General features: G+C 35.7%; 1 protein-coding gene across 6 annotated transcripts in view; it reads left to right on the top strand.

Annotated features, from left to right (window-relative positions):
* LOC132699598 (stress-activated protein kinase JNK) overlaps window positions 1-11,228 on the top strand; it is a 73,275-nt gene that overhangs the window by 51,553 nt on the left and 10,494 nt on the right. For 3 of the 6 annotated variants that reach the window (XM_060666402.1, XM_060666401.1, XM_060666403.1), the window contains exons 4-8: window positions 1,013-1,174; window positions 4,382-4,511; window positions 7,331-7,528; window positions 10,732-10,866; window positions 10,935-11,064. In XM_060666402.1, the coding sequence (XP_060522385.1) occupies window positions 1,013-1,174; window positions 4,382-4,511; window positions 7,331-7,528; window positions 10,732-10,866; window positions 10,935-11,064 (755 nt within the window). Of the gene's footprint in view, window positions 1-1,012; window positions 1,175-2,835; window positions 3,115-4,381; window positions 4,512-7,330; window positions 7,529-10,731; window positions 10,867-10,934; window positions 11,065-11,228 lie in introns of all 6 variants that reach the window. The other 3 variants (XM_060666406.1, XM_060666405.1, XM_060666404.1) reach the window with 2 other exon arrangements.

Here is an 11,228-nt window from a genome sequence, read left to right as displayed (position 1 = left end):
CTGTTCATATTCTGGTAAAATTTCGTATAATTTTTGGAGCTTTTATTACCAACAACAAATAAAACGAACTAACATTTTCATGAAAAAATTTATTTGATGAAATTTCTTGTGAAAAGTGTACAAAAAGAAAATTATTTTGTACTTTTTTTTCAAAAGATCAAAAACGGGAACAATTTTTTTTTGGAAAATGTCTTGAGAGATTTTATTTTGTGAAATTTTTTAACAAGCCTGGATTTAAAATGAGCATTTTTTAACAAAATTTTCATGAGAAACATTAAATTATTTTAAGAAATTTTGTATAAAAAGTGTGAATTTACATACTTTTTTACGAAATTCATTCAAAATGTAAAGAAACACTTTTTTTTTCCAAAAGAAAGAAACTCAGTTTTTACAGTTATTCTGGAAAAATGTAAAGAAATTTGAATTTGCACTTTTTTAGAAAAGTAACTATTGTTTTTTTTACAAAATTGTATGAAATATTTTATATGCTTTTATTCACAAATTTCGTGAAAATTGTGTAAAGTGTAAAAAAAAATGTTTTTTTTTTCAATCAAAACCAACACATTTTTGCAGAATTTTGTAACAACTTTCTCAATTCACACATTTTTTAAATAATATTTTGTAAAAATCAGTAATAATTTACAAAGTAATTTTTTTACGGAATGCACACTTTTTGTGTCAAAGGTATGAATTTTCAAAACAATTTTTTTTTAAACAATTGCTTTTCCAAAATAAAGGCGCTAATAATATTTTTTGCGAAATTTTGGGTGTGTCGGTTTGTACTAGGATACAGTTTTCGATGTTCAACATCCTTAAAACCTTTAATAAAATCGAAATCCGTAGATGCTCATGTAGTGCGCATGTTTGCTTCTCATGATCGACTTGGCGTGTCATTTCGTCGACTAAACAGAGTGTCCCCTGTACTGTAGTTCGACTAACTCCGGCACCTACTAACCAGCAGGCATTTTAATTTTTGTCGTACGAAGATTTTAATCGGGCATGTTGTGAGCAGGTTTTCTTTGCAGACATCGGGCCAGAAGTACTGGGACTGGCGGAATAAGATGTCTCGTCTCTCTCAGTTTTACACCGTCGAGGTGGGCGACACCAAATTCACCATACTGAAGAGGTACCAGAATCTGAAACCGATCGGATCGGGGGCGCAGGGGATCGTGTGGTGAGTGGCGGATGCGCCGGACTAGCTGCATCTTGCACGCGTCTTTTTTTCATCTTCGCGTTTTTGATGCATGGTATTGAATATAAGGAATTTTAAATTACCCCGTGTATACGGTTCCGTTCGTTTTTATTTTGTTCCGCGTATGCCGGGGGCAAACCATCTCCTTTAAAAAAAAAAGAGAGACGAAGTTGAAAATATTCATAAACGGACCACTTCTCGATTCGCTCTCGTAGAGAATGCATTCTACTATGTGGAGGTAATAACGTGTTATACTTCGACCAGAAATATAGTGATTTTACAACCGACGCCGTGATTAACTAATGTTTTAGTCTGTCAGTACCTTTTTATGCAGTTCTTCTAGGGTTAAAACACCATTCACTTTATAAGCGTCGTAGATTATACGCCTAATTAGATCTGCGTGTTGCCCTTTAAAAACTCGCGAAGTATCAGCATCTTTTTTCACTTTCCTCATGACTATCCCATTTGCAACATTTTTCTTATAGTTGAATTCGGAACTTTGGTCATGTTACTTGTTTTTATTGCTGCTCCTGCTTCCGCTTCTGGATTTCTTATAAAAGACAAGACAAGAAGACAAATGGATCCGTTTTTTAATTTGCTGAGGTACTAAGTCTTTTAAATTGTCATTAAGTTCGACTACCATCTCCACTTCTCCTTCAAATTCAGCGTTGTTTTCCATGTCTTCTTCCAACAGGGGAACATCTGCTTCATTCCACGGTCTCCACATTTTAGAAAAACAGGAACCTTTAAAAAATGTTTAATTGTAAGATTGTAATAAATATTTCTATATTCTTATGACGTACCTTTTTCAAACGCGAATATAATCCATAGTCTTAAAAAAGACTGTTGTTGTTTACAAATCGAATGTAGATGATACAAAAATACAAGAAGAAAAATGTTGTTAATCGACTGGCACACAAGAAGAAAATGATTGTTTTCAAACTTACCTGTAAGAAAAATAGAATGCAGGGACTTACCCTTACCTTACCCCTTACCCTTTGTTCTATTCGCAGGGCCAAAGCTCGTGAGTCAGGAACATGGAAGGATCACACTCAAATACCTCCGTAATATATACTAACATATTGCAGTTTAGATTAAACTCTTGAGAACAATACATATAAACTGATGTTAAAATGTGTGAAGGTTAAGGTACTGTAAAATTCTGAAAATGTCAAAGCAATAAATGCACTATATTTTTGGACGTACTATAACTGCGATAAAAATTGATTTGAAAGTCCGGAACCTTCGCCAAGTTTGTTAACGATTAGTGTTAAACCATAATGAAATCGAAAGCTAAAGTGGCGTAATGGAAATCTCTCTAGTAAAGAGGTAGACAAAATTGCAATTAATGGCTTCTGTCGGAAAGGTTTCTAATAACAGGATTCGTTCAGTAAAAGTAGTGGCAATTTTTTGATAGAAAAAAATTGTGGCATATGAAGTTGCCGTTTTGATTTTCCCGGATACCCCGTAGAACTTATACCGACGACAGCGTTGCCAGATCTGGCGAAAGTTCCTTGAAACAATGATTTTCCTAGCTATCGTTACGACGTTTTATGGTTTACCCCTGAGGCGCGGAACCCCGTACATATGCGTGCGACGTGTTTCCAATTTTTTCTTTTTTTTTTCTTTTTGTTCTGTTATAGTTGATTTGGGAATGCGCTTGAGTGTCTCGATTTTGTTGGCGTAGTGTGGTTTTCGGTTTGTTTGGCCCTCCCTCAATGGACTGAGAGCCCTCCACCCACCGCCCAAGCACTCTCCCGCCATCCTCACCCGTATTTTCGTTTTTTTTACCCCCCCCCCCCCCCCACAATGAACATCCGCGAGGGGTTCGCGCAGCACACGTTCGGCGATACCGAATTTTGGGTACCCGCCCAGTACGCCGAGTTGGAACCCAAAGGGGGCGGCGCCCAAGGTCTTGTGTGGTAAGTCACCTACGCGGGAAAGAGCGACCCGAAAAAATAAACAAAATGACTTTTTTTTGCTTATTTCAAAATCGTGCTAGACCATTTTCGCAAACTAACACCGTGTCGCTGCTTTTTATTCTTTTGTGCACGCACCCTGTATATAGTTATATATATATATATATATATATATATATATATATATATATATATATATATATATATATATATATATATATATATATATATATATATATATATATATATATATAGCTTATATAAAAAATAGTGTAGTTTATATAAAAATATGGAAAAAAAAAACGAACGGGCACCCTGTACCATCGACTGAAATCGGGCAGACTATACCGGGTGGCCCATTTATAAAGGACGCCGGGCATGTCTCGGGAACCGTTAGTTTGAAATTAAAAAAAAAAAAGTATTTATAGGTAAATCGGCCAAGAGAAAATTCTGCAAATTATTTTCAAGTTCATAAAGTGGCCTTGTTTTCTCAAAAATTTTCGAAATTAACTGAATATTTAGTAACAAACAGTCATAATATGTCATCTCTTGATCATCTCTAATACTGCTCTCATCATACCTACGTAAAAAAGTATTTTTAAATTAATTTTTCTTTATATCTTCCACTACTTTTTGTATTTTTTACGCTCTCTCATCTTGGCAAAAAATAAATATTATATTTGAAATTTTCGAGAATATCATATAATAGCTGTTTTTAACATGAAGCGCCTCCTGCCGACTCGTAAAAGAATTAATATCGTGCTATTGCCATGCCAGTCGATGGTCCGTAAAATTCTCTTTTAAACTAAACTAAGTTCGTCGACATCGGATTGGCCTAAAAAAAGTTATTCGATTTTTGTTAACCAATATTTGACACTTCCCCCACCTTAAATTTGACGAGATGGGAAAAAAATAGTTCAAACGAAATTTTTCAGTAGAGATTACGCCCCCTAGCGGTAATTTTATGAACTTGAAAATAATTTCCAGCTTTTTTTCCCGATGCCCAGTTTTGAATGGCTTCGCGCGGTGGTGAACTTTCACGAAGTTGGCCGTGCTCGAAAAAATCAAGCGAGCGCGCGCTGTCATATTTCTCTGACGTCCGATTTTTCGCCGCGGACCATAAACGTAGACGTTCCCCCGACTTAACCAGTAATCTCGCTATTGTTTCGGAATGCCGCATGACGTAGGGTCGTAAAAAGTTTTAAAAGCGCCGCCTCGATTGTTAACGTATATCGTGGCCGTTCATCAAACTGCCGTGTTCGACTTTTAGCGCCGCTGTGGACACGGTGACGGGACAGAACGTGGCAATAAAAAAGCTGAGCAGGCCGTTCCAGAATGTGACGCACGCCAAGCGGGCGTACAGGGAGTTCAAGCTGATGAAGCTGGTGAACCACAAGAACGTAAGTATACTCTGTCCTTGTTTTTTTCTGCCGTTCTTTCCTCGTTTATTTATGGTGTGCGATTGGCATTTTTTTTTTATTGTAGCGCATATGGCTACTAGATATCTTGTCCATGTCGGTAATACAAAAACAAAAAAATCACTAATCGGTCTGAGAACATACGGGAGAGAAACCTGTTTGAAAAGTGGTGGTGAAATCTCGACATTCCATAGAATTCATTTATTAGTTTTCTGCATTCATCTGCATTAATTTTTCGTATTTGTCAAAATGAGCGTGTAAAAGGCTGTAGACAAACGAGATTTAGACGAGGAAGGATTCATAAATATATCAATTTCAATTATTTATTGTTTATAGGAAACTAAACTTGAACTTGGATTCCCTTTCACTAATCCGAGAATTACAGTATTTAAATGTTCACACACTTGTCGAGCAAATTGGGGCGGAGCTCTGTGGAAATAAAAACTGTCTATCTGGCATACCAGGCTTTTTTGAATTTGGAAAAGAAACTGCGAGAGTAGGAATTAAGTTATTTCGAAGAAATTGTAAATATGGTAGTCCAGTAAATTTAGTTATTTTGTTTATCAAAATCCCTGCCAAAATATTTAGTGTTTGTGGACGTTGCGTATGATATTCTCCTACTGTCATTAAAAAAAAGTTGCCCATTTCTATCATAGCTTCACAAAACTACAGTTATCTCTCTCGTACGAACGATACTTTCCTTCTTGGTTAAGTTGTTTGCAGGTACTTCAGAAGATGCTTGATGGGGTTTATCCCCAACTTCTAATATAACATCATAACATTAGCGTTCGGATGAGCTGGCCCCAAGGGGGCATTTTGGGCCCATCACTTTTTCTCCTATATGTGAATGATTTACCTGAAATCTTGTAACAGTAACTGTCGAGTTTTCATGAATGCGGACGAAACGTCCGCGTTGGTAAAGTTTGTTCATGTTCAGGAAAGACCCGGGCAAGCGGTAAGAATGAAATATGGTCGAACAGGTCCGTACTTTGCTTAGAATTTAATTATTTGTTTTTTTGTTAGGAAAGACTGTTGAGGTTGCAACATCCGGGTAATTCAAAGTCCAAAAGGTTTTCGCAAGCACTTTAATGACGTGACCTAATTATCGCCAACATGGTATGCCTTGCGTTTATAACCAAAATTATAGGAACGAGATTTCACTCTACGAATAGAAAAATTAATAAATCCTTTCGCAACAACATCGAAGGAAAAATCAACGAAAACGATCAATTGCCAGCAAGCGGGAGACGCTTCCTTTTCTTTTCTTTTTTGCTCATAACCTCAACCGTGTAACACGGGTTGCCAGCGTGCCTGGCGTCTAACATTTATTTGAATTTATTTATTTGTTCGGTTTTCCCGAACTGATACTAAACGATATTTATATATTTATGTATGTAGTTATGTTTAAATTTAAAATAAAATTTTATTACCTACTTAAAATGTTTAAAATTATTCACATAATATATCAGTAACACTTTCGCCTAGATTTTTTGCATAATTATCACCGACGTATTCCTTTTGTAGGTTCAAGCTTTCTAAAATCTCAATTAATTGCTTTTTGGTAAAATCTTCGTGAAAATAAATGTCATTATTAGGAGGAATGTTTAGAACTAGTTTGTTTTTAAACCAACTTTCAAATAAATCAGCGGTGGTGTCTTCATGTTAATCCAGAGAAGAATTTTTAATATTTTTCGCAGACAGAGAAAGTCCATTTGGAATCCAACCATCTTTACAGCCAAGCATGCAAAATAGTTAATCTTTTACCTCTTTTTGATGGCGCGTTTGTTTTTCACTTATCAGTTGAGTCAACCCAACCCTTTTCCGTAGTATCATAAGTGTCGAACCAGGTTTCATCCAAGTAAATAATTTTCCCTTTCTTCTCTGTAAATCATAATTTTTTTTAGATTCCAGTCGCCATTTCCGAATTCCAAAAGATTCCATTAAAACTTGCCTTTTATCATTTTCTTAAAACCTAAAACCCATGTGTTGAATACACTTCCGTATGTTGGTTCTGCCACATTTAACACCGGTTTCATCTTTTTCAAGCCTCCTAATTAAGATATCTAATACAGGCACGCTTTGTTCGTCGTATAGCTGCTAAATTTAACGCCGTATTATATCTTGATCACTTTCATCTACGCTCGAGAAAATGTCAGCATCGCTTCTTTTGTTCTTCGCTGAAATGGGATTATTCACAATTTTCCATACAATTTCTTACAAGGCAAGCAAGGGGCAAGATAGTGATGCTGAAAGGGCAGCAGAAAAGAATACTTAGGCTAATTTTGAAACTTTCTCCGAGGCAGTCTTGCAAAGAAATAATTCAGCAGCACAAAATAATGATGGTTCCTTGTATACACCTATTTAAATATAAGAAACATGTCAAAATGCATCTTACAACCAATGCTTTTTATAGTTGAAGTGAATTTGAAGCACACGTTCTAAATAAATGTTTGTAATGTTATATTGATGTTTTTGCATTGTTTTTGTTATATACACACCTTATGTGATTGTCCTAAGACACACATTTTCTACTTCGTCTATTTGAAAAAATTTTAATGTTATTTTTTGTGACGAAACATCCATTGTAATGGGTTTTGTGAATAAAATGATCTGTTTATCTATCTAAACTAGACACTTAGCTTAATAACCTACGGTAGCTGACGGTTAGTCGATTCTACAATTTTTAGTATCTAGATGTCACTGTTCGGAAAGAAAATGGCGGAAATCAGTACGATATAGCTATGATATTTGACAGTTTAGCGATGCGAATTTTTATTATTTTTTTAATTTTGCTCGATCAGATCATCGGTCTTCTGAATGCGTTCACTCCCCAACGCTCGTTAGAAGACTTCCAGGACGTGTATCTCGTCATGGAGCTGATGGACGCGAACCTCTGCCAAGTCATCCAGATGGACCTGGACCACGAGAGGATGAGCTACCTGCTCTATCAAATGCTGTGCGGGATCAAGCATTTGCACTCAGCCGGCATCATACATAGGGTGAGCGTTCGATTCGAAGGGAGTATAGTTTGGTCCCAATTATGCCGTCCTAGCTGTATAACAATTTATTCATTAAATGGCCCGAATTTATTACCTCTTCGGTCAGATTTTAATTTTAATTCAATATTTTGACTAGTACATTCACAATTGGTGAAAACCCGATTTGTTGATGACAGGTTGTCTCTAAAATGTAGAAAATCTCTGCAGGTTTGCTTCCCTATTGGGGGATTATGGGAGATTGAGCCTTGAGCCTTATTTCGAAAAAAAGCTAATAATATCGATTTTTGAAGAAAAAAATTGTTTCATCTTTAAATATTTTAAAAAGAAATAAGCATTTTTTTCGAATTTGTATCGGGAATTAAATTAGATTCGATTGAATACGAGCTTAGATGGGTTTTTAAATTTAAAAAACAAAAAAAAAACTCCCAGAGGCGTCATTTAGGGGTTCATATGGGGGTAGGGATGGCCCTGTAGAAAGACAAATTATAGTCGTTTGTCCTTAATTCTTTTATTAAGGAATCTGAACTAAGTAATAGTCCATTTAAAAGATCAATATTACACTTTGTGCGATTTTTTGAGTTTGATTTAGTCGAAATAATTTATATTCTTTATTTTTATCTTCAACGACATTTTCTGATAGTTTCTATTATCTCAGCGGGATGTGAACTGAAGAGTAACCTCGCAGTTAGAGAAAATTCTTCAAATTTCGTAATCTTAATTTTGTATCTTCTTGAAATGGACCTTAAAATTAATGAACATCTTTCTAGAAGACTTTTTTTCAGACCTGTAATTTCAGAAGATTCATGTAGAAGTTTGAAGAATTTTCTTGCTGTATTTCAATCTTTGGAAGTACAGCTTCCTGTATATTTTGGTTTGTCCACTATTAAACCTAATCTAGTCGCATCGAATCTGACCTTAAAGAAATACAAGTGTTGTGTTACGAAGACCATACTGTATGTGTAGCTGAAAATGAAGTTGATTTGCAGAGACTAGTATATCATTTTAATATAATTGCAAAGAAATTCAACATGAAAATATCGACCAAAAAAACTAAATCACTATTAATCTCTAAAGAACCAATTACATTTAAGCTGGAACTTGATAACCAAATTATAAAGTAGGCAATGAACATCAGATATTTACATGGAAGAATAAATACTTTAAAACCCAAATAAAATCCCGCATATATAAATCTGTAGTCCGACCAGTCATGACATGTACCGCTGAAACAAGACAGGAAACATCCAAGACTCAGAAATGCACGGAAACAAATGAAATGAAAATGTTAAGGAAAATAACAGGAAGAATACTCTGGGATAGAGCAACAAATGAAAACATTAAGACCCGAACAAAAAAGAGAACGCAAGAATGGAATGTACATACAGATAGAATGTTTGAACGACAGTGAAGAAGACAGGCAGAAGTGACTAATATAGAAAAAGACGAAGAAGAAGAATCTGACTTTTTTTCTCAGACAAAAGTTGCTTTTCTTATTTAGACTGTATTTGCCATTTTTTGTAAGGAAGAGAAGCCAATCTCAAATGTTTCTGGACGAACTTGCTTGTGAAGACACCAATCAATATTATTCATTTCTTGACCCCTGGCTGAAGACAATTCACTTAAATTAAAGAATAATTTTTTTCTTTCTTCTTGGTTTATGTTTTAAATTGTAATTTAATCAGTCTAGCATGCCGCGTATACTAGGTACGGCGATTCTTCCATATTATTTTAAGGTTATCTTCGAAAACAAGACGATCTATGAAGGTACATACAAACGTGCATCTTACATGGGTGGATCTTGAAGAGATGGCTTGCATTCCGAATGACCACTACTACCGTCAACTCCCCACTTTCCTAACAAAATCAACTTTTGGTCTTGATTGTTTAAAGTAGAGTCTATATAGTTTTGCAGTTCTGCCTCAGCAGATGATTATGTAACTTCAATGTAATCTTTACTTCGAATTTTTGATATGAAGGAAACATTGTTTACTATGGAATTAATTAGACTTCTTAATAATGTATACCGATGTTTATTCAGACTGGCTTCAACAATAAGAGATACGGTTTCATTTGGATTAACCATTTAGTTTTGTGACATTTTTCTTTGTTGTGTCCATCCGCGTGCAGATGGTTTGTTGACTTGAGTTGATTTAGAACCAACATTTCAGCCGTCTTTACTACCTTTGTTGCGCTTTGCTTTTGTCCATTTCTCCGTTATTTTTTTACGCAAATAAAAAAAAATTGTCTTCCAAATCGGCACAATTGAAATGTTCTAAAATAGCCATTCCATGGAATGAACATCGATATGATGCACCTGAAAAGAATGGGATTTTCAAGCTTGATTTGGCAATGTCCGAGTGATGATGAAAAAAGAAGTAGGAAATCTGCATTGTCCTACAATAAGTCAAGGAGGGAAAACATATTTAATAATAATAATAATTTACTATTAATAGTGTAAAGATTTATAATAAACTTACCTTGTTTTTGAATATTCATGGCAAAAACTAACCAAAGTCACTTTTAGAATAAACTGTCCACAAAACGTTTGATAGCTGTTAACAGAAATTGAAAACGGATGTGTACAAGTTTGAAGAAATAAAAATAAAATAGACTAAACAATAAATATTTTTAAAAAAAGTTTTATGAGGATGAATCAGTATGTCTAGGTCTGTGCAAATTTATGCCGAAGAGTAGGGGCGGGTTATTGAACGCCACTGGTCTGCGACGGAATGTACGAGAATTCCCCCTGTAACGTATTTAGAATAAACTCTAAATGCTTTTATTATAATCAAATTTAAAACGGTCCATTTAGGCTTCAAATAGAAATTTCAAGTTTCTACTACAAATATTCGTTACGGTCCATCTAAGGCAAGACCTACTTAATGCAGATGGGATGGGTTTTACGAAGGACTGCGGTTAAGGTTCTGCAAAATACTTAAAAGGTCAGAGCAACAAATGCACTATATTTTTGGTCGCATTATAATTCTTTACTTTACCGCAAATATGACCTAAGTCCAAAACTGGAACGTAACAAATGGTACGGTATCCTTTTTTAATGAATACATGGTTTTAAAGTCATCAATATTTCATTGTTATAAATTTGCAATATTGTTGTTAAAGGAAAAAGTATTGATATGTTTTTGATGAATTTTGTCCATTTGTGGGACCTCACAGTGCAACCCATTTGTTGTTTCCCGTCGCAGGACCTCAAACCTAGCAATATCGTTGTGAAATCCGACTGTACGTTGAAAATACTGGATTTCGGATTGGCGAGGACGGCCGGTACAACGTTCATGATGACGCCGTACGTCGTGACGCGTTACTACAGGGCGCCGGAGGTAACGGACGTGTGACGCCGTGGCGGTGGTGGGGGGGAATTTTAATCGGCGGTTTTGTCTCGTTGCAGGTCATCCTCGGTATGGGATACACCGAGAACGTCGACATTTGGTCGGTGGGGTGTATAATGGGCGAAATGATCAGGGGCGGCGTGTTATTCCCCGGCACCGATCACATAGACCAGTGGAACAAAATAATCGGTGAGACTTTTCGCATTAATACGGGTTCATTTTTCCCCTAAAACAATCTTAATTTTTTTTTCGTTTACTACCTTTAACTTCGGTTTTCGAAAGGCGCGTCTTTTGCGATTCGTTAATCCGGGCTTTTTCTTTGCTACCCTTTTTAACTTCTTGGCAGCATTTTT

This window comes from Cylas formicarius, unplaced genomic scaffold, assembly GCF_029955315.1.
Source record: "Cylas formicarius isolate icCylForm1 unplaced genomic scaffold, icCylForm1.1 PGA_scaffold_3__17_contigs__length_32017465, whole genome shotgun sequence".
Lineage (NCBI taxonomy): Eukaryota > Metazoa > Arthropoda > Insecta > Coleoptera > Brentidae > Cylas > Cylas formicarius.
The sequence above is the reverse complement of the archived record's forward strand: the minus strand, read 5'-3'. Positions and strand labels throughout refer to the sequence as shown.